This window comes from Chelon labrosus (assembly GCF_963514085.1).
Source record: "Chelon labrosus genome assembly, chromosome: 17".
In the NCBI taxonomy this organism is placed as follows: domain Eukaryota; kingdom Metazoa; phylum Chordata; class Actinopteri; order Mugiliformes; family Mugilidae; genus Chelon; species Chelon labrosus.
Window position 1 is genome coordinate 18,109,908 of NC_140350.1, and position 26,668 is coordinate 18,136,575.

At 43.4% G+C, this 26,668-nt stretch overlaps 1 protein-coding gene across 1 annotated transcript in view; it reads left to right on the plus strand.

Annotated features, from left to right (window-relative positions):
- Positions 1-11,341: 11,341 nt before the first annotated feature.
- The window catches only part of gabrb2b (gamma-aminobutyric acid type A receptor subunit beta2b), a gene marked incomplete at its 5' end in the record, with an annotated part of 55,746 nt that continues 40,419 nt past the window's right edge, over positions 11,342-26,668 (plus strand). The window contains 3 exons of the mRNA XM_084564331.1: positions 11,342-11,424; positions 11,577-11,674; positions 12,345-12,412. Coding sequence (XP_084420457.1) covers positions 11,342-11,424; positions 11,577-11,674; positions 12,345-12,412 — 249 coding nt within the window. The remainder of the gene's footprint in view (positions 11,425-11,576; positions 11,675-12,344; positions 12,413-26,668) is intronic.

Genomic DNA, 26,668 nt, shown 5'->3' on the forward strand with positions numbered 1-26,668 from the left:
AGGGAGAAGTAGAGGAAGAGAGCTTGTACAAATACAGTTCTGTTATATCAGTGGACAGTTCATCCAGAGACATTTTGAATGCGTAATTTCTTATGTTTTTTGCTTCTCAGCTTTTGTTGAGCTGTGTATGTGTGTGAAACCACAGGATTGGTGGCGCAAAAACAGACTACTAGAGATACAGCATGATTCATATAGTGGTTGGGTGGTTGAGTGGTGTGGGTGGTAGATACATTCAGTGCTCCTTCAAAACTCCATAGACCAAGAACAAGGGGGGGAAACACCACACTGACAAAGCCAGCGTTTCCTTCCACGCTGACAGGAGTTTATATTTGCTGCACAAATACATTTTTAAGAATTGCATCATATTCAATGGTGCTCAGTAAAGTTGCAGCTTTTACTGACTTACGGCAGTGTGCACAGGCACCAACTCATGGCAAAGAGGAAAAGCCAAAACTTGCAACGGTGGGTTGTTCTTCGCTTACAGTGCAGTACACCCATCAATCGATTTACAGGTTGGCTAGGAAATAGGAGTTAAAGAAGCAAGAACTGCGTGGGAGTGAGAGATACTGTACCACCACTGCTGTAGAAACACTGTAATTATGACTGCTGCACTAAACAAGTCGAGGGAAAAACTGAACAAGAACATCTAGATAAAAATAAAACCCAGTGTTCTCTGATCAACGTCAGCGAGCGTCTGTACTGTTAAGTCTTCAGTGATCAATGAGACGGCACACTTTCTTTGGGCGCTGCATTACTTTTTCATGACAAGTGGTATCGTAGTCATGTTATCAATAATTCACACGGGGGAGGAAAAATATAGGATATTCTTCTGACAGCATCGAAATGTGAAGACTGATTATGCAACATAATCCTTCAACTCTGGTCTCTTTGTACTCCAAACGCAAGTTGCGTAATGTCAGAAATATGATTTCAATCACGTGCAAACAACAATGGATCACTTTCAAATGGAGTGCACGCGGGGTTAGACCTCTCAAAGGAGATTAGGCGTATCTGGTGGATTGAGAGATTCTGAAAAGCCAAGCGGTCGGTGCTAGATTTAACTTTAGTACTCAAAGGAAAACTGGTTTCAGAAGGGGTTCTAGTTCATATGAGTTGGTTTTGGTATATAAAAAAAACTACAGAGGAGTTGGTTGGCATAATGCATTGATTATAAAACATACCTGCAACTTTTCTGGGCAAACTAGGGATAAAAACAAATATCTTATGATCTCCTTTCAAACCCACCATCAAGGCGTTATTATAGAAGATTGTTGCAGTCGTAGGAGCAAAACTGTCAGGTGTAACAATAATTTATATAATAGCAGTATTGTTTGGATAGCAGAAGGAATAGCAGCAACTGCAGGAGAAGTAAGAAAAGCAGAAGCAGCAGCATCAGCAGCAGTCACAATATATACTGAGATAGAATCGTATTAAAAGCAGTAGTAATGGTGATTTCTGTTGGCTGGTAGGAAATGTCATCTGACCCTAATGCCATGATCAACGTGATCTTATCAGCGTGGAGGTCAACTGATCTGACCAACCAGAGCGCGCCGACCACGAGAGGCTCCTGACCTCATTCGCTGCTTCTGGCCACCGTTGTGGATGAGCCGGGGCAAACGAGAACTTGCTCCGCTCCCCCATCGGCGTGATTGCGCGTGGCGGGCCGTCTCCTGCGGCCTCTGACACCGCGTCCGAGCCGAGGCACAAACACACTCACATGACACGGGCGCCCTTTTAATCCACCCTCTATAGCTGTAAGTAGCAATGGACACACCCACGGGGGATATGTTTAATCTGGGCTTTGTGGCCAACCATTATGTACGAGTGAATAAAATTAGCAGAGAAAGAGAGAGAAGGTCGGCGGCTGTACGGCGTTGTTTAGATTGGACATGATTCTAAATACGTACGTCCCTCGCGTCTGATTATTTATGTGACTCACTGATTGCTACCACACTGACTAACTGACTAACTGACTGACAAAATGCAACGCCTGCCTTTCCGACTGGATCAGCGCCCGCCTGGATATTACACTTAGACGTGTGCTCTGTCAGTCACCCAGCTAAACATCCACAATCAGCGAAGGCACTAGGGAGGCAGATGGCTGAACCGTCTTAATTGGGAGCCATATAAACGCACATAATTACATGAAACCAAAATGAATCCCACAACCCGAATCCTTTTACCGGTCTTTATTGATTATCCTGCCATAGCTAACATGTTCTGACATTTCATTCCTAATTCCATCTGGCTTAATTCGCACCTTCTTTGTAACTGGTCATTAGGTTTTAAAGCCCATGTCAAGTGAACAATTGCGAATAATTGGAAGTCATTATATCTAATAGACAATATTTCCCACAAAATATAATCACCAAGCCGTTCATTAGACTTAAGGTCTGAATTGAGATGAAAAAGGCAGCGTGATTATGATGGATTGCAATTAGGTGTGCTTCATTCCTTTAGAACAATACACCTCGTATGCCAGGGTGGGTAGCAATTCAATTATGCCAATTTGGGAAATACAATTACTTCGGGAAGATAAGGGGACATACTTCGAAATCCGGCGTGTTTTGATGAAGCAGGAAAAAAAAGGGGGCTTCAGTAGGAGTTTGTTAATTACTTCATTATTCAGCAAAATAGGATTTAATTAAACATGTCATGATATGCGTTCTGCGCTTGAGTCACTCGCAGCAACCCTCTCGAGGAGATTGGTGCAGAGCTAGCAGATTAACGCGAGGAACTTTCTAAAACTCGCTGACCTCTGGAGCTCTCGGATGAAGGGACCAGGGTGGGTTTTTTCCTTCTTCAGCTGCACCGTGCTCAGGATTCAAAATTTTCCTGATTCTGTTATAGACAAAGGCACGCAGAGTAGGAAGGAAAAAGACAAAGGACGCAGATAAAAAGACAAAAGAGAGAAACACGCTGGAATATAGTTAGTGCTGTGCTGTGCATATTGTTCTGTTCTGACGTTCGGCTTGTTTTTATTGCACTGAAGTACTAACCACAATGACAATTGAAAGTCAAAGCCGAGATACTTAACATACTAAACACCACTTCTTTGCTTGTTATCGCTCCAAAAAGAAAAAAAAGAAATAATAAAAAGTGCATTGTCTAAACTCATTTCTGGCCCCGCCACAGTGCTTCTATAAATACATAATTTCTCCCACGTGAGATGGACCCACTGTACTTCATGAGCCTCGCCATGTGGTATCTATGGTAACCACTTACAGTAGAAGAAACTCTGCATGTGTGGTGGAATGTGAGTGTGCCTCCAGACCGGTGAGGAATTTCTGGCTTCTAAAAGTAACTTGGGCACGGTCACGGTGCAGATTTAGGGTGCACTCAGAATTTAAGCTTAGGTTAGTGAAAGTTTCAGTCAGTCTTCCGGCGATAAAACGACCTAAGATTTAAGACTTTAATTAGGGGTATTTTAGGGAGTTAGGTAATGGTGGGAGGTCCCGTGTTTGGAGTCAGGATATAAATATAGCAACTGAAGATTTGTTGAGGTTAAGTGTTGCTTGTCTGTTTGCTCAGGTTAGTGTTTCGGTGAAGAGGCTTCTTGTGTTTGCAAGTGCTCTTAAATCAGCTGCATTAAAGTTAATCGTTTGAAAACTTTGGGACTCGGCCCCGGTTATATCTGCTTCCTCTCTCTCTCTCTCTTTCTCTCTCTGCTCCTATAGACATCCTCACATCCCCAACAATGCACACAAACAGCAGTTCTTTAAAATCTCTTCCCCTTAGACATGATGTGCTGCACCACCTCCAGTAGATCCGACGTTGGGAAAAAAAAAAATAATAAAATAAAATATTCCACTGCAGTTTCCATGGAGACGGAACCATATCATAGTAAGATGAAATGTTGATTTTCAGAAAACAGTTGTCCTCACTGCCTCCGTTGAACCCTTGCCTGACTGCAGCCAAAAGATCGGCAGTGAGGTACGCTGGACAACCACCAACTCCAGGCAGTGGAGAGAGAGTGGGAATAAAAGAAGTAGCCTCAATTCGATAGACTTGTTAAATAATAATAATAATAACAGTGAAATATAACGGAGGCACAACACAATGTGAAATGTATTTTAACAACTAAATATAATCAGACTTTCCGTGGGGTTATCAATAAGATGCAAATACAATGCAGAGGCCAGTGTGGCATGCTCTTCTGCATTTAGTTAATATGTGCTCCATCCCTTTTATAATATCTGAACCGCTTCAGAAAGCCTTGTTGTGCCCGTGCAAAGATAATTTTATCTTTGTTTCGTCATGTTGCTGATGTTAACCAGACAAAGCCTCCTGGAAGGGCTTGCAGAAACAGAGAACAACAAGAATGACAAAGGGTCCACTCAGCGCTCAAACTGCAAACTTCCATGGTGCGTTTTGTTCTGTCGACGCCTGTCTCATTATGAAACGTGCAAACCGTTTGGCTGGTGATGCTAAATATATACGTTTATATGATCTTCCTTCCCTCAGCAGATGGATACAGAATTAGTATTCGGTCTCTATGGTTACCACTTCCGAAAAAAGAAAAAGAAAAAAAAAATAATAATCAATGTCAAGTTAAAGTCAGTGGGCCTGCAGAGGTGGTACTTGGATAACTCTGCAGAGATGCGGTCTTCACACTGAGTTGATCCGATTAAACTTGACCTGATCAAAACTGCTGGTGTCAGTCAAGGATGCTGAAGATGCACAAGGACTGGTTCAATGTGTTTTTTTTATATATATATATATAATGGCACCATTAAAAAGGAACTACTGATTTTTACAACCTGGACCTTATTTCTGGCATAAAATGTGGTCATTTACTCACCCATATAACTTTTGTGTAATTTTTATTCCTTCGGGAGATAATTAGATCAGCGTATATCCATATAGTGGGAGTGAGTGGGGCACCGAAACGCAGCCTCTAAATAACGCATTATCTGCTGTGAAACTCTTTCATTTCACCAATATTTTGTTATCGTATGCTAGTGCTATTCTCCGTTGAGTCCGGAGTTACCTGTTATCATCATCCAGGGTCTGTAGATTGACCTACAGACCCTGGAGGATGTCTTCTGACCTGGATAATGTCATCTCTGAGCACCGCGTGCACCTGTGACGGTCGGCTTGTTTACCTGTAATTTGCTACTGCTAGTTTTTTGCAACATGGCTGAATATTTTTCCGATTCTGAGGTTGTGGACGAACTGTAGCAGTAGCAAATTACAGGTCCAATGAACGAGTTTTGCAGCAGATAATGCGTTATTTAGAGGCTGCGTTTCGGTGCCCCAGTCACTCCCACTACGTGGATATACGCCGATCAAATTATATCTTGAAGGAATACAAATTACACAGAAGTTATATGGGTGAGTAAACGACCGTATTTTATGCCAGAAATAAGGTCCAGGTTGTAAAAAACAGGAGTTCCCCTTTAAGACTGAGTTCATAAGAGAAGAGCATGTTTATAAAAGATTTATTTTTCTAATGTTGAGTACTGACTACTCAAGAATAGGTCTTCCCTATTCACCTAGCTGATATTCCATACTGGAACTAAAGAGGCACTCTGAATGGCACACTATCCCCTGATTTTTGTAATCTGCAGGTGGCATTATGGAACAGCATCACTAGAAGCCAACCGCTGTGTTATCACCCTGTGTCACAGTCTAAATCACCACTTCCAATGCCAAGACACCAAAAGAGGGGCTTTTGGCAGCGTCCCTTAAATAATCCTCCTATCGTTCCCTCCTTCCATCACTCCCTTCATCTTTCCACCCATCCGGCTGTGGCTAAAGCTGACACTCACCCTGGACTCCTGTCAGCAGTTCTGGCAGCTTTGACCAGCGTCTGTCAGGGGCAGAGTGAAAGACTCTGAGAGAGAGTGTGGTGGAAGGCGTGCAATCAGCCAAATATCTGCTGTTTTGGTGCTAGCTAGGCAGGGAAGGACACCACAACCTTGAAGAGGTAGCAGGTGGCGCCTCCTTTGGTAGAGGGAAGGTAATGAGGCGTAAAGGTTGGCTGATGGACTTTGTTTGTCCTGCTTATCCACACTTCGGAGGTCGAAATCGCGACACTTTGCCCGGGACAGGTGTACTTCCTGGTCAGTAGAAGTGGCGCTGTAGTCATGGCCGCAGCTCGCATTGAAAGCCTGCAGTCTAGGATGCATCCATGGGCATTTCAAAGCAATATTGATGGGCAGTAGTAATGGATGGAGTGCAACCACTGCAGACTGCACAGTGGATGTAGATCTATTAGGTACGGTGAAAAATTTATGAACATAATTGCAGTTGAAAGCGTAGTGGGCGGGGAGCGTATTGGCATTTTGACTCGTCAGTGGAAGATTGAGGAATGCGGTTCTGATTCATCAATGATGGGAAATTATGAATACAAAAACACATTTAAAAACCGTCTTTGCACCGGAATGGATTACAGCGAAGCACTGCGGGGGCGGTACGCGACTATACCTCCAAGACGTTGGGGTTCTACGTAATGCTAATAGTTTGTTTTACTATTTTCACACAAGAATTTCTAGGCTGTGCTGTTTTATATGCTCTTCTGTGTGGTATGAAGTGGTTGGTTGCGCCATTTGTCCTCCGGCCAGTCAAACGTTGCTCATTCCTTATTTTACAGACGTGCCTTAAAGTTTGAAACCATGTTTTCAGACCTCATGGATTAGGTTATAATAAGAACTCTCCATAGCAACTGTTGTACAAGTTTTAAAAAAAGCTGCCAGGGTGATCTATCTCATTTGAAAGAGAATCATAAAATTGCAATCCAAAATGTATGTTTTTGTAGTAGCAGTGCTTGTTGCTGTACAGTATATCAATTTTTCATTACTACTTTCCTGCTTCACAGAACAACCTCGGTGGGCGCAGTGTTACATCAGCCAACAGAAGGTTTTCAAAACCTTTACAGTTTTGGGGTATGCAAAGTCTAGCTTAGTGCTGTAATTCCTTTTTAAGCTGACTTTATTCATACTTTTATTTCACTTGACAGGCTAATTTATTGTTTCGTAGTCCACTGCATTTGTCTGAAAGTTACACTCCCAAGAATAGTCTCTCCACAAACTTAGGCAAAAGATCTGAGTAGTTCCTCTGTCCTCGTAATTAAAGGAATAAATTCACTAAATAACATCAATCATTTTCTGGCCAGTTACAATTAAACTGCACTTTGCTGATAATTGTCTATTAAATTCCCCCTTTTTTTTCTCCTTGAATTCTTTTTGCACCTCACTGACCCAAACATTCACCTTGTCAATAATTATACCGCCGTCATTTAAATGCACCTTCCAGACGCCTCTAATAGAGCCATCCTGCTGAGTTAAGGAGCTCTAATCGGCAGTGTCAATGCACGTAATTGCAGTACACATAAAAGAGAAATACAGAGAGGTGTTTTAATTACAGGGAAAGCCGGAGAGCGATCTCCATTTCTGGCTGACAAATTGTGTTTGATCATACTATAAATGTTATGTATGTTAACTTATGCCGTTGACAGCTAATACACCTCAATGACAGACAGAAAGCTGCAAGTAGGTGAGTGGAATTGTGGCACTTGATTTTGGCCATGTGCTTTGGCATATTGCCGCTCCGCCGCCGCTCCGCAAGGCTGCACGGATATCAGACAGTCGATCCACGGGAGGTGTTACCTGCTGAGAACAGACCAGGTGCAAACTCCACAGTAAGACGGCAAGCTGTAGAGGTTTATTAAGCACTGCGTAGTAATCCACCCTCTTCCCTTCCCACCTTCACTCTAAACATGGCTGAAAATTGCGAGTAAATATAAGCCCATAGCACCGGCTTTATTGGTTTGCCGGCATTTGGGGAGGTTTGCACTAGCTTTAGCAAGACTTCCTTGTGGAAACAATTAAACTGAGGCATGTGGTGGGTAGAGATAGAGTTACAGGCACACTGCTTAACACAGATAAACTCCATATACCTGTGTTTGTAATTAAATAACGTTTGTTTGTAGGTATATAACAAAAGATACTTCACCACCAAAAGAATAAAAGCATAGGTTAAGGTTTTAAAGCTGTGTACTGTGCATTTACTTATCGCTTGCAATGCAGGGACAAATATATTTCCATAGTCCCAACGTGGAATCTTTCTTCCCATTCGGGGGCAAAAGGCCTGAGATTAAACAAGGCTGAGCATGGGTGAAGATCAAAACCTTTTCATTACTGAATGTAACGTCCATGGCAACACAATTCTCTGGTCCATCCTATGCCACTGTTTGAGTTTTTCCACTGTGCCGCCAAAAAGTAAAAGTCAATGTCATGGCAGATGATTAACCGAGATGCGTTATCTGTGTACTCAGGCACAGTCCTCGTTCTCTTCTTTGCCACAGACACACAAACGGAGCAAGATCACAGGCAGCTTCCCCGCGTATGCATATTTTCCCGTCATCTTGCCAAGATTCCAGCAAACAGACCCTTGTTTACTGACGTGAAGCAACACAAATGTCTCTTTTTTTCAGTTTTTTTTTTTTTTTTAGACACTGCGGACACCCTCTCTTTTTTTTATTACTATTCATCAGGACGAGACAGCCAGACCATTGCACTGGCGGAGATTCGGTTTACTGAGGGGCTCGGGAAAGCAGTCATTATATCCCTCTTAGTGCAAAGATGCAGAAAGACGCAGAGAGAACAGAAGAGCCACAGCCCTTTTAGGAATGTTCAACAATTGAGCAAATCAGGCATTAAGAACAGTGTAGCGGGTCAAAATATGTGCCCACTTGCCTCAGTGCCAGTTCCGGAGGGATGTCCACATCCATACGCTGATAATCGAGGCTTACAAGACAACTTGGTCCCTTTCATACTCTCAGTAATATGATTGGCAAAGCACTTTATTGTTCCACCATCTGTTCCTTCTCTAATGAGTTTTAGTGAGATATGAAATGCACGGTCAAAGAGACGGCATTGTATGTAAACCCCAGATGAATGGCGATCCATTATATCCCCATCAGCAAACTTGTACATTACTTAAATAGATTGACTTGCAATTCAAAATCCGCGCATGCATGAAAAACAACAATCTGATTCTGATCGGCAGCTCCTTGTTGGGTTGATTACATAATTGATATAAAACACGACGGCAGGCACGTTAGGAAAAGATGTACCGTGAAGTGCTATCCACGGTGCTGATCCTACTCCGTTCCCCCGAGCACACGCGGGCACTTAGTCAGGAACACACCGAGTTCTTGGTGTTCCCGCCAGGGGGTAACCAGGTATCACAGCAGCCTAACTCGCATCATCCTAGTCACACATGTGCATGCTACATTAAATCTGCACCATGTGCCCTCTGTGCAGACGACTTAGTAAGCCTCTTCTCACAAATCCACGCCAGCATATGGAAACGAGAGCTTGTTGTTGTGCCTCTTGATTCAGACTTTAGGAAATCCTGCGTTTCTCAGCTTAGTTCTTCATTGTATGTGGTTATGGTTTGCCTTGTTTTGGCCAGAACTAATTGTAGCTGATGCGAAAAGTACAAAAAATAAATGAAATTATAAACCTTTGCTAGTTAATTGGGGGCACTGCAACACTATGAACAGAACTCATCCTCAGTAGTTTGCAGCTTCACTTATTGACACTTCTTCATCGCAATAATCATTACTGTCACTATTTCAAGCCACCATAAAGTTACAGGTCTGACATTAAACATGCTTATATGTGTATAAGTGAATCAAATTAAACCTTTAAAATAAAAACCCTGGCAACATCATCCGTCCCGGAGACACTGAGCACCGGCCAGCACAAACTTGCCCGTGCTTCCTTAAATTGAATCAGTTCATTTTGGTGCAGAGAATAATTTGAAGAAAATTATTACCAAGTACTCCACATTTGCCCCATGGCCTCTCTGACAATGCAATGAAAAAGGAAAGTGAAAAGTGTAAGCATATTTTGCGTAATTGAATTTTTGTCTTGTGTGGGGGCTTGCAAAAATGAATTTAAATCCAGGCACGAGGCTGCCAAGCTAATCTTTGTTTTCACACGAACCCCCTGCAGATAAATTCAGCTTTTTTCCCCCAATGGGCATGGAATTTCAACTTTAAAACATTTCATATTCTAACGAATTTAATTGCAGCGCCACCATCAGGTCAAATTGAGTGTTAGATTGGACTTATGGTTTTGATAACACAATCGATTGCGTGTTTATATATGAATAACCCAGTAGTCTTATAACAGTTTTCAAGTGTGATTTTTCAGTAGAGAACACTGTGCACTCAGCTTCCTGGCAGGATCGGTTGTCCTCCCCTCTCAGGCAGCAGAGTCGCTGTTGGACCTCTCTCTACGCGGTGCTCAGTGCTCCAGCATCCGCCTCTGATCCCACCATATCCATGACGGTTCGTGTCCGAGTTTACACAGCGGCGCACATCCTGCTTACCGGTGCGTGGAGCCGCAAGCGTGGCGTGGCTGTGAGGGATGCGCCGAGTGTAGGCTTCAGCGCATACTGCTCTGCGCTTCCAAGCCCGAGGCAGTGCACTGGCACCGCGCCTCTCAGAGTATCAAGCCACGCTTCCCGTTTTCGTCAGGGGCCTGAATGCGCCGAGATCGATGCGAGAGCAACTGTTGGTGCGGGGAAGCGTTTATAGAATTAGGACGGTGTTTGTGTGAGGATACACAGCGCTCAGTGGAGAGTGGCTGAATTTACTGGTTTCAGCACCATGGAGAGAGAAAGTTTCTTCTTTCTTTCTTTCTTTCTTATTTATAAAAAGGCACAAACTGTTGTGCAGTTGTATCTGACTTGTGTGCACGCAGGAAGTTATGTCACTTATACTTATACTTTATAATAAACGAGAAGGAAACAGCTATGACAAATATGACTGATAATACCATTTATAGTCATGTGTTCTTTATTGGTCTCAGGTGAAAGTTTAGGTTGGTGGTCAACTCTAAGCTTGACTTGTTCATCTACATATTTAGGAAACATTTAAAGCATGTGTCCAGTCCAGATAACAACTGGGCTTCCCTAGCGGTGAGGTTAAGTGCCTTGCTCAGGGACAGCTAGACGAGCTGGCTGGCGGGTGTCATAAGAGCGAAAGGAAAGAGACAACCTCATCCATATGTTGCAGCTCTCCTCCGTGGTTTCTAACTACCGACTTTCCCCGTCACAGTCCCCCCTCTTCTCAGTTAATCACACTGGGTGTTGAAATAAGAGGGGAGACCCCCGTGTGCCCCTGAGTAACTTGGGAGTCTGGATTCTCCTTTAAATTTCCTCCGCGTCTGGATCCGCCACTACCATCGGCAGCAGCGGCGCTGCTTCTTGATGTTGTGGTCGGGAATACGCATGCGCCCGGCATTGGAATTACTGCACTGGCAAGAATAAGTTGGACCTCGTCCGTCTTCACTAAAAGAAAAAAACAAAAACTAATAATTCAAGTATGGCGGTGTTCAGAATAAGAAGAATGAGGTGTTTCTGCGCCTGGCTCTTCCCCGTCTTTGTGGCTGTGGCGTGCGCCCAGAGGTAAGAGAAAGAGTCGGAGGACGCTCCTCTGATTTTACTAAGTGTGACTGTGTTACAGACGGCATGGCAAAATACTTGGGCACTTGTGCTCCAAGAATATCTCGTGTTAAAAAATCTGCTCTGCCCTCTCTCTTTTTTTTCTTTCTCTATAGTGCCGGTGCCAATGACCCTAGCAATATGTCTCTGGTCAAAGAAACGGTGGATAGACTGTTGAAAGGTTATGATATACGATTGAGGCCAGATTTCGGAGGTAAATGAACTCGTATTCTCACCAACTCTGTTCGAGTTTGCGCCTTGTCAGCCTGTGTAATAGTACAGTGTTGGAATTACTGTAATAATCGGCGGTACCTTAATTGCAATTGAAAAAAAAAAGATCTATTCCTTATCGATACCTGAAGGTTTCACAGTCTGTGGCATTTCACATGCTACACTACAGGTGAAATGTGTGAAAACAGTCGACATGAAGGGAGAATGCGGGCGATAAATTACACCAGCTCGTTTATTTCAATGAATAATTACTACCAAAAATAAATAAATAAATAAATGTGTGCTATCGACCACTGCAGGTTTGTTGTAATTCAGACTAAATCTATACCCAGTCTTCTTTATACCCTCTTCATGTGTCCATCGCGGCAGAGATATTTTCTGATGCTGGGTGATTTCATGTCAACAACTTTTTAGGGGGAAGACCAACTCTTCCTCCGCAGGTCAGCGCTCCCAGTCCCACCCGAAATGAACACTATAAACTATTACCCGGGCTGACAACAGCCGAATTCGCAAGTGTTAATCCGTGTCCCCGCCGCGCACTCATTATTGACGTTTCCCGTGAAGTGCCTCCTGTAAAATGTGTCAGTGAATCACTCGGGCTGCACCTGATGTACAGTGTTTCCTCTGCTTACCGTTGTTTTGATCTGCCCCAGGTCCTCCGGTTGGAGTGGGAATGAATATAGACATAGCCAGCATAGACATGGTATCAGAAGTCAATATGGTAAGTAGGCCATTATCACTTGCACTTTTCACAATTAAAAAAAAAAAAAAGGTGACCACTCTGTGCTAATGGCCGCTGTTGTGCATGGACCTAGCAGGGAAAATACCCTCCAAAACCACCGGGGAAACCCCCTCCTAGAGCTGGGTTGCGTAAATGTTTTTTTTTTTTTTTTTTTTTTTTGCGATCACTCGCATCGACTTGTGGGTTTGAGACTTCAAAGTCAGTGATCAGTAAGAGCCAGGGTAGGTGACATGAACTCTCTGGGGCTTTTCAAATTGACTGACACAGATGGACGATTTGTTTTTGGTCTTATAAGCTGATTGCTGCCTCATTTGCTGAGCAGGAAGGCTGTGCAGGCAAGCCACCAGTAACCTCATGAAATCATTATTTAATTAAAAAAAAATAAAACAAAAATAAATTTAAAAAAAAAAGGTGCAATTTCATCATCTCTTACACGCCTCAAAAATAAATTTCTCTTAACTTTCTAGCAGGATTTCGTGTTTCTTCGCGCTGCATCACGAGAAATGTTTCAGCGCTTGCCACAGCTGGTTTCTGAGAGCGTTTCCCAGAAATAGTGACAGTGGGAAGAACGTGAGGGCTGTGGATGTGGGAAGTGGAGAGATTAAGTTTCAAACAAGCGCACCTCCTAGTGATGAGATGGCAGAACTGCACCTCAGTGTGTAGAGAAACACACAGCTGCCTTTTATCACGGTGGAAGGTCACTCTTGACACTTATGATGCAGTTGACAAGGTGAGCAAAAATGGATATTTATGGTAATGTGAATGAGCTTCTGATAGGTCCATTGTCATTCCATTTTTTTTTTTTTTTAACATTGTCTCCTTCTGTCCACGACCTTCAATGTGGGAGAGCTGGCACATTTTAATTCCTACATAATTTGTACAGATGCGTCCCGCCTCTGCTGTAGTTTTGGTGTTACTAGCCTGTGATATGAGTCGAGGAATGATTACGCACTGGAATGTTTTTGGCAGCGGCACCCAAAGGCTGTTGCTCATGCTGTCATCTCTGTCCTCCCGTGGAGTGCGTTGACGTGGAGCGGTAGGATGAGAAGACGCGTGATGCATGCGTACGTGCGGAAGACCTGCACGGCCATCGGCGCTTGCACATGCACACTCAATGCACAGTGGCCTTGAAATCTTAATTAAAGGGATGCCGTCCCTTAGTAATCAGTGCAAGAGCTTGAAAGCTGCCTCACGCTGTGTTTGCACATGTACCTGTGAGACTCGAATACAAGCATTATGCAAGATGCTATTTTTGTCAGTGTAAATCACCTAAAGAACAAGCATCATTTCATCCAAAGTATAGAATTTCTTGTGTGCTACACAATTATCCTGGGCAGTAAAGATGATATGTAGCTTGGAGACGAGGCAAAACCAAAAGAGACCGAGGAAACACTGACAGAGCATGAAAGGGGTTCCATATTTCTGATATAGATGTACAATAGTATGTGTCCAACAAAAGACAGAATCTGTTGTGCTGTTCTTACCCTTTTGGACACTGCTTCCCCATGAGCAGCGGCTCCCAGAGATAAACAGAATACAGTATATCCTAGCTTCATTACTCCTTCTCAGAAGTGCGTCAGGGCTGGGATATGTATTCACACACACCCACACACATGGCCAAAAATCCCACTCTCCACCCGAACACACAAAGCCTGTACCACGGCGCCTCTTTGATCTCCCCATTCCTTTGTTAGGTTTGGCCCGCTAAACACCCTCTAATGCGAAAGGGGAGTCATTACCACCTGACCCACTGGAGACTCATGAAAAGAAGAGGCCACATGTGTGCGTAATGGTCTCAGCATCTTTGATCTGCTCTCCTTCCTATAAATGTAACCACTTTTCAGGATAGCAGCTGGTGGAGAAGCACTTTCCTTTCTTCCATTTCCTCTACCCCATCTGGCTTTTTGTCCGCCACTTATTTTGGTGCAGGGATAGAACCGCCGCGTGTACTTTCTTTAGTGAACAGATAAGGCACAGGATTGAGGATAATGGAAAGATGTCACAGAGGAATGTATCCAACAGTGGCCTATTTATCATTATGGCAGAGCAAGACATCCATTCTTTGGTATGTTTTACCCACAGAACCCTCAATTACCCGCTATTATACTCCAGTGAATGCCTCACATTAGAAGTAGAGACACAAGCAGGTGGCGTTACTGGATCAGGGGGATTGGGGCTTAAAACTCACTACAAACAGGTTTGTCTTAAACCACGTGTTTCAGCGCTATGTTAAAAATGGAAAATAATCATATTTAGATACAGTACATCTTTTAGCCTTCAGCTGACTTTAGATGAGTCACCAAACTAAATATGCAAGCCTTCAAGGGAAAATGTCGAAGAGGACTCGCTGGTATTTGTCACATAAGCAGTTTTTCTCCCCTAATGCACAACTTGGACTCAAGCATGTCACAGGGCCTTAACCCAAAACCCTACTATGCCTTTTCTTGTTTAATAATTAAAGACACGCCTCTATAATGCACATCTCTCGGAAAAAGGTGGACGAGTTGCTTTGATACTAGCCGGACTGAGTCATATGATCACATAGACAGCTACATGCGATGTCATTCAGGCCGGGAGCCCGACATGGAATGAGATTGTGGCTGTTGTTTATTACATACTCATGAAAGGTCACTTGTTCCTGGGTGTCAGAGCCAAAGTCCCGAGCGCTCGAGGGTGAAAGGGGTAGGATATGATTGTGTAAAACCCAGGGGTCAATTTTTGCACCTACGAGCGTGTGAGACAGAGCGACAGGGCGAGACGGACAGATAGGAGAGAGAGCGATGACATTAACAAGTTACCATGTGGAGGGCCAGCAGCGGTGCTGGTGTTGGAGGGGAGGTCATGTACCTAGTGCTGCTGAGGGTTCATTCTGCATGACTCAGAGGTGGACACACAGAGAGGGACACACGCAGCGAATACCAATGTCACGTTAGACATTCGACCCAAGGCAAGCGGCTTTGCAGGCCTTAGCTCATGCACTGGCAATTGTGTAGGCATGTTGAGGCATTAGTTCATTTCTTTCTTTCTTTCTATTCTCCTTTTTTGCACTTTCACCACTGCCATTCAAGTCTTAGTATTTGCTTTGGGTTGAGCTTCCGGGCACTTGAAATCTAAGCCAGCAGTTTTCACAGGGGAGAAATACTCCAGTCTGAGGATGAACTAAAGTTCTTATCCTCCTCCAAAAGGCAGAAATACCATTATTGATGCACATAAAGGTCAAGAGGAGCTTATTGATTGTTGGAGAAGGACTGTGAAATTCACAATCCCTCATTTTGGTACCCTGTGACTTCCACCTCTCAGCGACTTTATTATAAATACATTAGGACTTCACCGCAAATTAGGCCCGCGCCACACACTATACAGATGAGATGCATCATGATGGATGTTGATGGAAAGGCAAGAGATTATTGCTTGCAATATGATAATACAACGGAAGAAAGCTCGTGGAAGCACTTACTGTATGTGGTATTGCATAATATTTCATATTGACCTAAGAGCTTTCGAATTGCATTAAGGCTGTTGTGTCTAAATCTATTTCCCAGCCACCTTCGGTATTCTGTTGATGACGTGGACCGAATTATAAACCGATGAGCAGCTGAGAACGGCCGCGTAATGAGAGCGTAGGGGCAATGTGTGAAGATTCACAGACTGAAGCACCTTCCAGTTGTGGAGGGAAATGAATAAAAAGAAATGCGATAAACTCATTAAAACGTGTGAATTCATGAAGACACCCTTGACTTTTTTTATTTATTTATTTTTTTACTCCCGCCATAAAATGAACCGTCAAACTATTAAAACGATCTCCGCTCTATATTTAAAACTCATAACGAGCTAATGAGCAAATTGGGATTGACCTCGCGTCCCCGGGAGGAATCTTGGGTGATAAAGTATTTATTAGACAGTTAAAGAGATTAATGGAACATATTTGTTTGGTTTGGATAGAGTGCAGCACAGAGAAATGCCCAAATAAAAATAGTCAAGGAGAGTGCCGTTTCCTTTTATGTGCAAAATCTGCAAAAGTTATAATGATACTAATACATTTTTTGAGTTGGCTGTGAAGGTTAATTACTCAAAACTGTTGCATTGAAGTTTTTGTTTCCTTCCGAGCCCCTCCCGTTGTGGAAGTCCTCCTTTCTTATCCTCAGTCCACATTAAGCCCACTAGCACATATAGGGCAGACATGGACATACTTCCACGTTTAATGCGTCTTTAGTGAGGATGCAACCACTCTCCCCTTTCTGTGTGTGTCCCTCTCTCTCATGGACACATTCGCAAATCCTAATCCCACTAGTCTCCAGTCATGTTTCTTCATGAACTTGTATGTTAACGGAGCCTCCAGGAAAAGGAGCAGTTTGAATTATGTAAGAGACGGAGGAAGAGAGAGAAATGAAGCCAAGTAAGGTAGCTAACAGTACAGTGTTTTTTTTGGTTTGTGAAGACTGTTTAGGGGCGGTTTAGACTGCGTGGCAACGCAGAGCGCAAGAGCTGTGATTGGTCCATTTGGTAGTAGCGTGTTTCCGCTTTAGCTGAAATACAGACAAAAAAAAAAACAGCTGTTTCCCATGATCAAAAGTGGTCCTCTTAAAGGGGAATTACCGTTTTTTTACAACCTGGACCTTATTTCTGGCATAAAATATGATAGTTTATTCACCCATATAACTTTGGTGTAATTTAAGGTTGTTCGAAAGATATTTAGATCTGCGTATATCCATATAGTGGGAGTGAATGGGGCACCGAAACGCAGCCTTTTATTTCTCCGTTGAGTTCGGAGTTACCTGTTGTCCGTCCTCCTTTCAACGAGCTCCTCATCCGTATACTCTGGCTCAAAAAGGTAAGGACGTCCATCATAAACAAAGTCGTCGTCCACAACCTCAGAAACGAAAAAATATTCAGCCATGTTGAAAAAAACTAGCAGTAGCAAATTACAGGTAAACAAGCTCAGTGCTCAGTGATGACATCGCCCAGGTCAGAGGTTAGTAAGGTCAATCTACAGACCCCGAATGATGATAACAGGTAACTCCAGACTCAACAGGGAATAGCACTAGCGTATCATAACAAAATATTGGTGAAATGAAAGAGTTTCGCTGCAGATAATGCATTATTTAGAGGCTGCGTTTCAGTGCCCCAGTCACTCCCACTATATGGATATACGCGGATCTAAATATCTTCCGAACGACTCCAAATGACACCAAAGTTATATGGGTGAGTAAACGATCGTATTTTATGCCAGAAATAAGGTCCAGGTTGTAAAAAACGGTGATTCCCCTTTAAGTGCCCTTGCTTCGAATCATTGTCGAATTTTACAGCTTCTCTAAACACACATTATCTCTAAATGTTTCTTTAAAACATCGTGTTATTTTCAGCCAGCTCTTCAATTATTCAATTATGCCAAAGCAACTTATTGATACCAAAACCTGGACTATAAAAGATATTCTTGTTAAATTTTTAAGGATAAAGTTGCACTGTTTGGCAATGGTCAAGTTGGCGCTGTGAATGAGCATCGCTTTGCCGCTGTGTATGAGAACTCACGGATAATATCCCTTTCTATCTTTACTGTAGCAGCATGCCTAACAATAGCTAATCTGACCTGGAGGTCCGTCAAACAAAAATAGGAGTGACACTAAATATCTGGGTCGCGGTGTGTTCTGTTCATTTTAACCATTGCAGTCCTTGAAGAATCTTACTTACTCTGTACCTTTTCATTAAGCCATGAATTATTCCACCTGGCTTCCTGTTCTCCACCTGAAGAGCTCAGCTGCAACCTGCTACGCTTATCAATATATTCATAGAAAAACATGAACCTTACAGAGGCGCTTGTATAGCACGTATAATATGGAGGAAAATGGATAACTCTGCGCAGAGGAAAGTCACAAAGGATGCTCGAGGGGGTGAAGGAAATGTGGATGAATTGTGTGAGCAGAGTGTTGAAACGAGCCCTCCCCTCCGCCTTGCATTATTGATGTCGGTAGGTTTAGATACGAGCGCCCGCCTATGGAGTTTTAGTCATCTATTCAGCTTACACTCGTGGGCCAGTGGAATGTAGTAAAAGGCGCACGTACAGTAAGTGGGTTGTTTGTGTACTGAAATGAGGATTTTTATGCTGTAACACACGACATATGGGCAGGCGCTTGCTCACTGGCAGAACCAATGTAAATAATATGCTCGTGATTGTGTTGTGAGGAGTGAGGATGGCGATCCGGACGATGCAGTACCTCTCCATAACTGTAATGAAGAACAGTAACTGTAATAAAGAAGTAAAATAAATATGCTGTTTTTAAGAAAACAAAACAAATGTGGCATTTCCTGTGCACGCATCAGATCCGTGTGGGGACTTGCTTCCGTTACCGAAGTGCAGATAAGTTCAGCTAACAAAAGTCATATTGCATTAGCGTGGGCACCTTGGCATTTCGCTGTGCATACTTTGAAGCCTTTTATCGGTTTCCCGGCAATTTGAAAGTGAGTTCATTACATTAATGTACAGGAGCGATGTTTCAGACTGTGAGTCAGACTTATTTTAAAGCACCTCTTGGGAAGTCCACCTCTGCCTGTCTGATATTAGTATTTAGCTCACATATTTGAGATACACACAGAGTAGGGCACTTTATCAAATCAAAGCATCTCTTTTTTTTTTTTTGTTGTCCAGAAACTGTTAAAACAAAATAAACCAGAGGTTTCGCGTCGACTGCCAGTGTGGTTTTTGACATCACCTGTTTTAGTACGAGCGAGTCAGCTGGGGCTCACAGGCAGGGAGGTGAGAATAGCATTTTTTTTTTTTAAAACACCTGGAAAAGCAAAGAATTAACCCGTGTTCTCATTTCAGACGGATCTCAAACGGCGGTTTCTAAAAATAGTAATAATGTTCGGTTAGCCTTCACACAGACAGAGAGAGGCAGAGAGAGAGGAGCTATAAACTTAAGGGGTAATTACATTTTTACTTGGTCAATTGAAGTCAGTCAGGTATGACAAACAAACCTAAAATGGAGGCAGTTAATGAAAGTGCAGACAGATGGAGTGTCGTGTAAACGCTTATAGAGAGGGAGACTCGAATTGGCGGCTGTAATAATAAAGTTTCAACCAAGGACAACAACAGCAGCTCAGCCGAGAGATGCTATAAAGAACAGAGGTACTGGTGAGACGAACTAGAGGCAGAAGAAGAAGGAGGAGAGGTAGACGGAGCAGCTGTCGCCATGACAAGATTACCACAGGTTTTTGTGCCGCCAGAATCTCATAAGCCGTGTGTACAAAGATGTCTGAGTAAACGGTGGCTGAAGCATTAGGCCGCCATTATTTCTGCTGTCACTGCAGGTATCTCTGCAAATCTTATCAGTTGCCTCTTTCTCAACAGGTGTCTTCAGTCTCCTAAACTTGTCTTTTTTTTATTCTCAGGAGAATAATTACCCATTCCTCCGTGTTTTAGCACAGTTTGCAGCGCGGCCACGCATTGTTTTCTCTGTTCTTATTTCTCTTCCATTATTTGATTTTTGACGGCATGACGGCAAGCCGGCGTCATTACTCTTTATTTGGCACTTTGGTGCAGATGGTTCCTAGATTGCAAAGCTTTGATTAGCCACTGCTTTTACATCCCCTGCCTGGTGCTGCAGGTTGACAATTTTGGGTATGAGTCGAAAGTCAAAATTTCATTTGCAAAGCGAATCCATCAGTTACGTCGCAAACACGAGCAGCCGGAAGATTACTGTCATGTTAATATTTCCCTTGAAGCGTTGTTTTTTCCTAAGTGGCCATAGCCTCAGCTACTTGCACCCATGTGGGCTCTTCCCTGTTAAATGAATTGTAAAGATACAGCGTAAGAAAGAAAAATGTGGAGGCAAAACAATGATAGAAATTTAAATTCGGCTACGACGTGGGCGTATACCCTTCCCCTGGTTCAAAAGCCCTTTCTCGGTTCTCTGTTTTGCAAAAACAAGCTCCCTAAAACTTTTAAAGCTGACTCCATTAAGCCAGGCCAAGAACCCTGCAGCTACTCTTTGGTGATGTGTGCAGGAATACTTCAAGCTCTTTGCCTCCATTACCGCTGCTTTGTGTCTCGCCGTTCAGCTGAGATTATACGGCTATGTTTGAAGCATAACGTGCAGCATCTAAGATTGATGAACGGAGAAACATGCAGCCGCCATGGCATGCACCGAACGTGTCCTGCTTAGGTCGTTATTAATGTTACAGACACTGCTTATTGTACAATTAGTCCACAGCTCTAAATGTCAGGGGAAGGAAGGCGTGTAATCAATTCCCCCAGGTTAAACAAGCTCACTAGTTAGGCATCTGATTCACTGCTGCTTGTGACAGTGAATGATGGGGTGGATGTTTAGACAACAGCCCATTCCCTGCAGCTGTAGGCCTAACAGCGTCTTGTTTTCTTGTCAGTGGGCAGAGCATGGGGAATTAACAGCATATTGCCGTTGTGCAATGTGCGTATTGCAGGGTAATCATCTCCACACCTGTCTGATATCTCTCTCTCTCTCTCTGTGTCAGTTACATTTGTTTGTCCTTGTATTTCTCTCTCTCTCTTTCCTCCCGTCCATGGTCTTTCGCTCTCATTTTCGTGTTTTCTCAGCCTGCTTGATAATGACACAAGGCCGGGGCGCTGCTGCAGGGGGGATTAGGCAGAGTTACAAATCGAAGTGGGTTAATCGGCTAGACTACCATTTCAGGAGGCGTCTCTCGGCTCACTGGCCCCGCCGCTGTATGTGTTTGCCGCGGTGCCGCTCGCGCTCACCTTCTCCAAGTTGTGTTGAAACCAATCAGTCACAACACTTACAGCTTATTACTTTCCACGGACTTTCCTTCATAGACATATTAGGAGTGACAGCACAATCTATTGTCCGCAGACCACTCCAAATGTGATCTAAGCCGAGGAGATGGATATACTCCAAGTAATTATAGCCGAAGCTCAGATTGCACAAAAAGTCGATGGAAAGACGCGTTTTTAACTAAAATATGGGACGCGCGCCCAGGTGCACATACCTGTGTGGGTTGAAAAAGTTTTGACTCGCTGTAAGTGAAGAATTTGCATGCACCCAATCTGCTCAGGTGCACAGGGAAAAGGACAAGGGCGGAAACAGAAGAAGAAGAGTTTTAAATGAGTTCTGAGCTCTTTGTTCAGAAGCTGAACAAAAACAAACAGACACAGTTGCTACAGCCAACGCTTGGTCTAGCATTGGAGGCTTGACAGGATGGCGGTTACTTCTGCCCCATAAATAGACTCCCTGTGAATACATGTGCAGTGATACTGTATTCATCCTTATATATTATAATGACTATACTGAGTCAATGTCATTGACTTAATGAGTACATTTGTGCATTGAAACTTCCCTCACCACTGTCTGTCATTGACTTAAAAGTTAATACTGAGAGACAGAAGCAAAACTTTGGTAACTTAGATATACACCGATCAGGCATAACATTATGACCTAATATTGTGTAGGTCTCCCTTGTGCCTCCAAAACAGTTATGACTCATGAGAGAATGGACACGGGCTTTCTGAGGGTGTCCTGTGGCGTCTGGCAACAGAATGGTGTTAGTGGGGGGGGGGGGGTCTTTGGGTCCTATGGGTTGAGGGGAGGGGCCTCTATGGATCATCTCACAGATACTTGATCAGTTTGGGATCTAGTGAATTTGGAGGCCAGGTCAACACCTTGTCTTGCTCTTCGTGTTTTTTGAGTTGTTCCTGTGTCAGGCAGAACAAAGTCTCATTGCAGACAGCAACTATTTTAAACATTACTTTTAGATCTTTGCAAGGATCCCCGAGAGAACCAAGCATTCCTACCTCAATGCACAATCCAAATATTGGTCAAAACCTGCTATTTTTGACAGGTTGCTTGCTCTGAGATTCTTCTCGTTGTTTACTGTCCTATACCCACAACAACTCTGATGTCCTGTAATTGCATGTGTCTTAATACGTGATGCATGCAGGGAAGCTGATTAAGCAAGGACGAAGATGTAACAAGTGAATGTCTGAACTTCAAAATCACCAAGTGCCTTAAACCAAAGGCATGGTGTGTATGTAATCACCATAATTTCCTATGTTAATCAGTGTTAAATGCTCACTGACAGCTATTTGCCTTTGACAAGCGTTGACTGTGATATTTTCAGCCATATGCCGTCGTGGCTTCAGGCCAGGTGATTATTTATGTATTAAAAGTGGTGCGTTATCTCTGACGCTCACAGTTTGTTGTGCACACATCTCCAAGGGTAGGAGACTGTGGAGTATGCTGCTGTGTCATTCTAGGAGTGTGTGTGTCTCCAAAGAAGCCAAAAAGGGCGCATACATCGACTGCAGTCAGCTACAACTCTGTAGTTTGGCAAAAGGACCTCTCACGAATGTAGTCATTTGTTTAAAAAAGTTGAATCAGGGTTGACTAGGTTTCTTTTAAACCTGAGAGGGAGCGCGTGAGCATCTCTGCTCGATGTTGTGTACAGGGAATTACGCTCATCACTGTGCGGGACCTATTTTTAGATTGTTAATCAAGGTAACATGTTCAGACTGACACACCCAGTATGATATCCCATAAAGTGTGAGGAGCGAGAGATTGCTTCATTCCAGCTCATCCACCTGCAGAGGCTGAACAGAGGTCAAAATGATGTATGTGTGTGTGTTTGTGTGAGTGTGAGTGTGAGTGTGCATCTAGGTCTTTGGTTTAGTGTCTGTTGTCAGAAAACTAACTATTGCCTCAAGTCCCAGATAATAAGAGGTGCCAGACAGAGCTACTTATCTGTATATGTATGAGTTTATTCAATTGTGTCCCAGTTCTGTAAAGGGACTTACTGCATAAAGGGAATAACATAATCTAAATGAGTCTTGTTTAACTGTTTCCATTAAGTCAGAATAGCTCATTGGGAACAAATTGCATGATCTTTATTTATCAGGGAGGTTGTATTGGATAATTCCAGATGAAAATATAGTCGCATTCATTATTTGGTGATTGATAAGACTATAGAAGATACGAGGACAACAACCACGCAATTTTTGATTTGTGCAAGACAAATGTCCTTGTGCGCTACGGGTACCGATGATTCTGGTGCTCCGTCCCGTCATCCCCTGCCTCATGATTGGTCTTGTGGCTCATCGGGATTTGACTCGTGCACGGCGCCACGGCACTCGAATTTCACAGATTGCAGAAACTCGCACGGCCCCGTCGCCGGCGGAGCACGCGCCCAGATCCTGCTTTATCACAGCTTGTCAAAAATACAAGAAGTTGATAATGGACAAACAGGAGAGGCGGCGGGTGTGGATTGGTTTTCACAGCAGCTGAGCATGACACTGAGAGCTGATAATAGGATAGTGTTGAGGGGGATAATGCAGGCCTCGCTCACGGCTCAAGCGTTGCTCCTGCTACGTCTTCCTTTAAGGTTTGTTGAGCAATTTGAGTTGACATGCCCAGTTTGTACAGTGCAAAACACAAACTTGTTGTCTTGGCTAAGAGCTTCCGTTGCTCTTCCCTCTCTCTTCCGATTCTGCGAATTGGTATCAGCTAACTCTTACTGTATGTCCTATCCACATTTCCTCTTCAGCTTACATCCATGTGTGGAACAAGTCGTGTATAATGCACAACGCAGTGTACTGAAAAAGTTTGTTGTAAAATTTGGTCAAGGCTCCATCTAAGTCAACATGCAAATCTCTAAATTGTTCCTGCCCAGACCGATTACGTAATTTAAATATTCACAGTGGTTGTCGGACAGAAGGAAAAAAAAAAAGTCAGTCAACCCCTAGGATAATGACATCAACAAAAGCTAATTGGGGTCAGGAGTTATTATAAGTCCTCATAAGTGAGTGTCAAGCAAAGATTGGTCCAAAAGTGCAATGCAGATTGCTCAGTGAATTAAAAAGAAGAACACCAAAGCAACACATAAAGGCAAACCAATGTCAAAATATGACGAAATGCGAAGAGAGAAATATGATTTGGGGGACTCATTGCTGCCTGGGACCCTGGACAGCTTGCAATTATGTGATAATATTAATTCCCTGGTTTACCGGGGTAATGTCAGAGTGGTTGTGTTGAAGTAGAAGTCGGTTGTTGCAGCAGGACGGTGAATTTAAACATAAAATAAATCCAATAAGCCCAATAGAGATGCTGCGGACCGGTCCTAAATTCCTGCTGGATACTGCCCTGCTCTGATCCTCTGCTTCGAGCTTGTTTGAGGTTATTGCGGCTAAATGGCCCCTTATTAAATCCAAAGGTCCATTTCCACCAGGGCTGTTACTGTTTAATGAGTGTGTTCAATAAATACACACACGCACACACAAAAAAATAAAATAAAAATATGAAAATGGTCCGTGTGCGAGATACTCAAGCGCAGTGTTTGTTCATGCTTGCGACTCAGATGAAGATCAGCACCGACGCCGTAAACGAATTAACGAATAAAAAGTGTTTTTATATTTTTTTTGCTGGAGCTGTTATTTTATGCAAAAATTGTAAGATAAATTTGGGATTTGCCGCTGGAAATGAAATCTACGAGCTTGATCTCTCGCGCCCGTTAGTTGAAGAGGTCAGTTAGGGTGAAATGAGGAGAGGAACAGAACCCTGGAAATAACACTGGGAGGATTAGTGCTAGCCATGATGTGCTGTATGAGTGCATTTGTCAGAGATGCACTTTCATTCTGGAGTACTGTGAGTATTAAATATCCCTGTTTGCACACCAAGTTAATATCACTATGCATGCACTGTATGATACAGGTTGCACACCGATCAGGCATAACATTATGACCTAATATTGTGCAGGTCTCTCTTGTGCCTCCAAAACAGTTGTGACTCATCAGAGAATGGACATGGGCCTTCTGAGGGTGTCCTTTGGTGTCTGGCAACAAGATGTTGTTAGTGGGGGCCTCTGAGGGGAGGGGCCTCTGTGGATCATCCCACAGATACTTGATCAGTTTGGGATCTAGTGAATTTGGAGGCCAGGTCAACACCTTGTGCTGTTCTTAATGTTTTTTTTTTTAGTTGTTCCTAAAGCTTTTTGTGTGTGTGCCTGTGTCAGACTGCATCCTGCTGGGGATGGCTGCTGCCTTCAAGGAGTGTCAGTGCTATGGGGTGGGGGTGCCTGGTCTGGTCTAAGTGGGTGCTACATGTCTAAGTAACATCCACAAGAATGAATGCCAGGTCCAAAAGTTTCCCAGCAGAACACTGAATTGTCAGAAGATGGTCGATGTTGTTTACTTCTCCTGTCAGTGGTTTTAATGTAATGGCTGATCGGCATATGTGTCTCATTCAAAATATTTTACCATGGACAGTATAACTTTTGTAAGTAAGACAAAAATATAAAATGTCATCGTCTTCACACAAGTAAAAGATTTGTTACGGGTTACGGCGCAACCTGTGTCTGCCATGACTCCAAGGGAGAGGGGGCGGATTTTATTTTTACACTCTCTTTATTTCAACCCTTCAAAAAATGGATAAGTTTCATGCCATTTTACGTCCTTCGCATCAGTATCACGTTGTGTGACATTCGCTCAGTTAAAGTGTGAAAATGAATTGGATTACTTCCACGACAACATGTTTTTAGTGTCATCCTCGTATGTCACTGTAACGCGCACACACACACACACACACACAGACGCAAACGCACCGGCGCCGACACCCCTAAAGAACCCCTGCGTCTCGCGTAGGTCATCCCCACTGTGAGGAGATATTGCTTCTTCCAGGGTGTCCTTGCTCAAGGAGATGCTGTATACAGGCCATCAAATCACACAACTCTCTACCATGGACAAAGAGAAAAGACATGCGCAGACACATGTGTAAATTTGTGATTCAGATATGTTCTGAAGGTTTTTTTTTTGTGTACTCACTCATACTCCATATGTGCCCTTGATCCACAGATGTCCGTATATTGCATTGTCTCATTGTTGACAATGTGGGTATGTTGTGTGTGTGATTTCTGACACTCTGCTTGAATAACAAGCAGCCTCTTCCTCAGTTCCTCAGCCCTCCATAATGCATGAGATGTGGGACTTCCCCAGCGTCTCTGGGTATTTGTATATGCATCGTGTGTGCGGACTAGTCAAAAAAGCAGTGTAGAGCCTTAGCTGCACTGGAAAGGCAGAAATCTGGTTTGTGGAGAAACAGGCACGGCTACAATGCATAATGATGTATAGTTACACACATTTCTCTGCACAAAACAGACGCACAAATGCAGTGCGTGTTCATCTATTCCCCCACACGTCCACACACACACGCAATCTCTCCAAGCTGGAGAAGCAGTAAGTGGGACAAATGACGTGCACTG